This window comes from Olea europaea, unplaced genomic scaffold, assembly GCF_002742605.1.
Source record: "Olea europaea var. sylvestris unplaced genomic scaffold, O_europaea_v1 scaffold3418, whole genome shotgun sequence".
Taxonomy (NCBI): Eukaryota; Viridiplantae; Streptophyta; class Magnoliopsida; order Lamiales; family Oleaceae; genus Olea; species Olea europaea.
This window is the reverse complement of record NW_019253217.1, coordinates 1-3,334: the sequence shown is the minus strand read 5'-3', so window position 1 is coordinate 3,334 and position 3,334 is coordinate 1. Positions and strand designations below refer to the sequence as shown.

General features: G+C 35.6%; 1 protein-coding gene across 2 annotated transcripts; it reads left to right on the top strand.

The window, feature by feature from the left end:
- Nucleotides 1-26: 26 nt before the first annotated feature.
- Nucleotides 27-2,369, top strand: LOC111386087 (EEF1A lysine methyltransferase 2-like). Of its 2 annotated transcripts, XM_023010517.1 has the most exons (4): nt 27-671; nt 1,366-1,469; nt 1,643-1,694; nt 1,925-2,369. In XM_023010517.1, exons 2-4 carry the CDS (start codon nt 1,414-1,416, stop codon nt 2,147-2,149), a joined length of 333 nt encoding a protein of 110 aa, XP_022866285.1. In that variant the 5' UTR covers nt 27-671; nt 1,366-1,413; the 3' UTR covers nt 2,150-2,369. The 2 variants fall into 2 exon arrangements, with proteins under 2 accessions (XP_022866285.1, XP_022866283.1); XM_023010515.1 differs by lacking the exon at nt 27-671 and having other exon boundaries at nt 835-1,469.
- Nucleotides 2,370-3,334: the final 965 nt, after the last annotated feature.

Below are 3,334 nucleotides of genomic sequence, written 5' to 3'. Positions count from 1 at the left end.
CCCCCCCCCCCCCCCCCTCGGTCTTGCATTTATGAATGTTACTCCATACATCCCACAGAATTAGTAAGTCTAAGTGGACAAGCTTACGTTAATTCTACTCGGCGCTGAATGAAATTCTTTTGTGACAAGACCATTGATTTTTAATTGCATATGATTGACAACTTCACTTTTAAGAAAATTAAGGGAACTCGGGAGAGTACCCTTCTTTGGAACATGTAAAAGAGGTAAATATGCTTTAACAATCAATGCAACTTCTATTTTACTCTTGTATTTTCTGGAAACACTATTCGTTGCCCACAGGACGACGGATCAGAGATGGTTGGATTAAGTTGTTACGCTCAAGTACTGATGAATCATGAGACTATATCTTTATCCACTCTGTGCATTAGTGACCGTGCAGCAGTAACCTGTTTACATGATGTAATCTTGTTGGTGAATTCAATGTCATAAACATTTCCTTTGTGGCTATGAATAACAGTACCCTCATTTTCAATATATGATTTTGAAGTGAACTATAACCAGCATCTGAAGTGTTGAATAATTATGACCATTATGTTTCAACTGAACTAGCTGCAAATATGGAGTATCCAGTATCCTGCATGCAGTTGATGAAGTAAACGAAGTTTGACCATAGCTGTTTTAGTACAAATACTTGTCTTTGCAGAAAGACGGTTAGCCCTCGTTTGAGCCACATTATTTTTATAAGAATGCATTTTTGAATAGTGTATTGATGGGAAATGTGTGGTTGAAAAATAAGGAAAAATTTTGAATTTGAGTGTAATATTATTTTATTGAAGAATGTGTGATTGAAATGATGTTAAATCACTGTTTAAGAATGTATTTTTTGAAAGAATGTGGATCAAATGGTCCTTAATGTTTTGATAGTACTTTTGTTTCCTCTCTTGTTCTTTTTTCCCTTGTTTCTTGCATCTTTTCATTGCCTGTAACATGTTTAATGGAGCTCAATTAGCATCTGCAAAATATAATTTATCCTGTATATAATAGTCTCGTTACGACTTTTTCTTACTCAAAAAGTATGAGGGAGTCTCAATCGATTACCCAAATACCAATTTAAAATACACCAATTTTGCAGATTCAACTGTTGAGGTAAAACAAAATTGTATTGAAGCCCTTTTACTTACTTTACCCGAGGGTGCAAGCATCCTGCCAAGAAAAGGTTCCCGAAAAGTAAAAGACCATGTTAAAAGTTGTGCATAAATGCACAGAATGAACTGTGCCGAGTGCCATGCTGGTGATTCTAAATAGTTAATGGTCCTATTATTTGCAATTTGTGTTGTACATGATCATTACTTATACTTCCTCAGGTGGAAAAGTTGATATTCATTCTTCTGATTTGGTTATCAGGTTGACGACATTCTTGATACCAAATTAGACAAGAAGTTTCAACTTGTCATGGATAAGGGGACTCTAGATGCTATTGGATTGCATCCTGATGGTCCTCTTAAAAGGTGGAATATCAACTTATATTACTTCGGTGTATTTTTTTTCACCACGTCTTGTATTTCCTGACACTATTGAGCAGGTTTCTCTGTATCTAGTATAGTCGTTCACTAGAAATAAAATGAAGTTCCCTAATGTCTCCAAACTAAATGTATTGACATTTAGATGATTTCTGGTTCAGGTCAATGTATTGGGACTCCATCTCCGGACTTGTAGCTTCTGGTGGGTTATTGGTGAGCATCCATACTGTATGATCCCCCATTTATTGCCATTATTTTGTCTGTCCTGCTACTGATACATGATGTCTCAGAATTTCTACCTGGTTTTAAATCTTCATTATGCGAGCTTGTTTTACTTTTTATCACATTACTGTGGAGGGGTTTGTATTTTGTCTTCTGGCATTGTATAACTTTGATGCTTCTCTACTCTTGAATAAAGGATCATATTTTCTTGTTTGTTGCAGGTTATTACGTCATGCAACAGTACAAAAGATGAGCTGATACAACAGGTGGAAGCTTTCAATCAAAGGAGTGGCGCCTCTCCAGAATCTGACACTGCTGTTGACATAGAGGCATCCAGGGATCCCCATCCATTCCAATACGTCGACCATGTTCGGTCATATCCTACATTTACGTTTGGAGGATCAGTTGGTTCACGTGTTGCAACTGTGGCATTTTTAAGAAACTAAAATCAGTGGAAGTCCCAACTGATTTTGGCGTGTCCTGGGTTGTTGCTTATTGTTTGGAGAAACAAGCGTACTCATTTTCTGAAATGATGACATTGTCTTGGGGTATTTACTCGTTTTGGGCTACAAATGTAGCAGTAGAAGGGAAAAGTGTTGGATTGTGGTATTTGCATGATCAGTGGCATGCTCGTTTCCTGATTTAAGAAAGCCTTTTGATTCCATACCCCTTTATTTTCATTTTGACTCTGTTTTAATCAAAATAATTTATTTTTCAGACTTATTTTTAATCATACACTCACACAATAAAATAATTTGTTCGTAAATTTAAAAATTTTCTCCACTTTTTAACCAAACTTATTTTCAAAAAAAATATTATTCAAAATATCATTTTTACACAATAGTGACCGGACTAGCACGGTTGTGGTACTTGTTCATTTCCGAGTTCTCATGGTTAATTTGCTGCGTCTTCATTTGTCACGTATACACAGATTTGCATTTTGGCATGCGATTTGATTATTAATTTGACACATAACCCAAGTGTCCGAGTATTTGATCTGTTTTATCTTTGCTAATTAGTAAAAATGTTATTTGGCCGCGTCATATCATACAAATTCTTCATATTTTCTTAAACATTTATTTTTAATTCTAGTCTTTTTCAACATTTATTTATTATTATTATTTTCTTATATATAGACTTGTTGGCGAGAACCTCTCCAGCAGGTCCATACTGAAGGACGGGTCTGCCCAAGGCACGACTCATAACAGTTGAAATTCTATCTAAAGCAGCAGAAGCATTTTGACACACTAATAATGAATAAAGGGTGGTGTTATTTATATCCACAAATTTTATATATGAATTTCACTCTCTGCATTTTTACTAAAATATTAAAATTTTAAAAATTTACTATTTTCATCCGTATCGAATTTCAATATTGTCCTTAATAAATTTATTCGTTTAATAAGTAAGCTGGTCCATAAGAATAATCGCTCTTCATAGGCCAGGAACGGCTGGACGGGGAATTACCTGCGATTGGCCATTACCAATCGTAAACTTGATTCACGAGCTATTCGGGGTCTTTTCTTGGCTATATAGAGGGTTTAGTTGCTTTGACCCCGTAATCGTTGAATGATGATTATCTAACGATTTTGGCATTTGCGTAGTCTTGTCTACCGTGCATGCATGCCAGC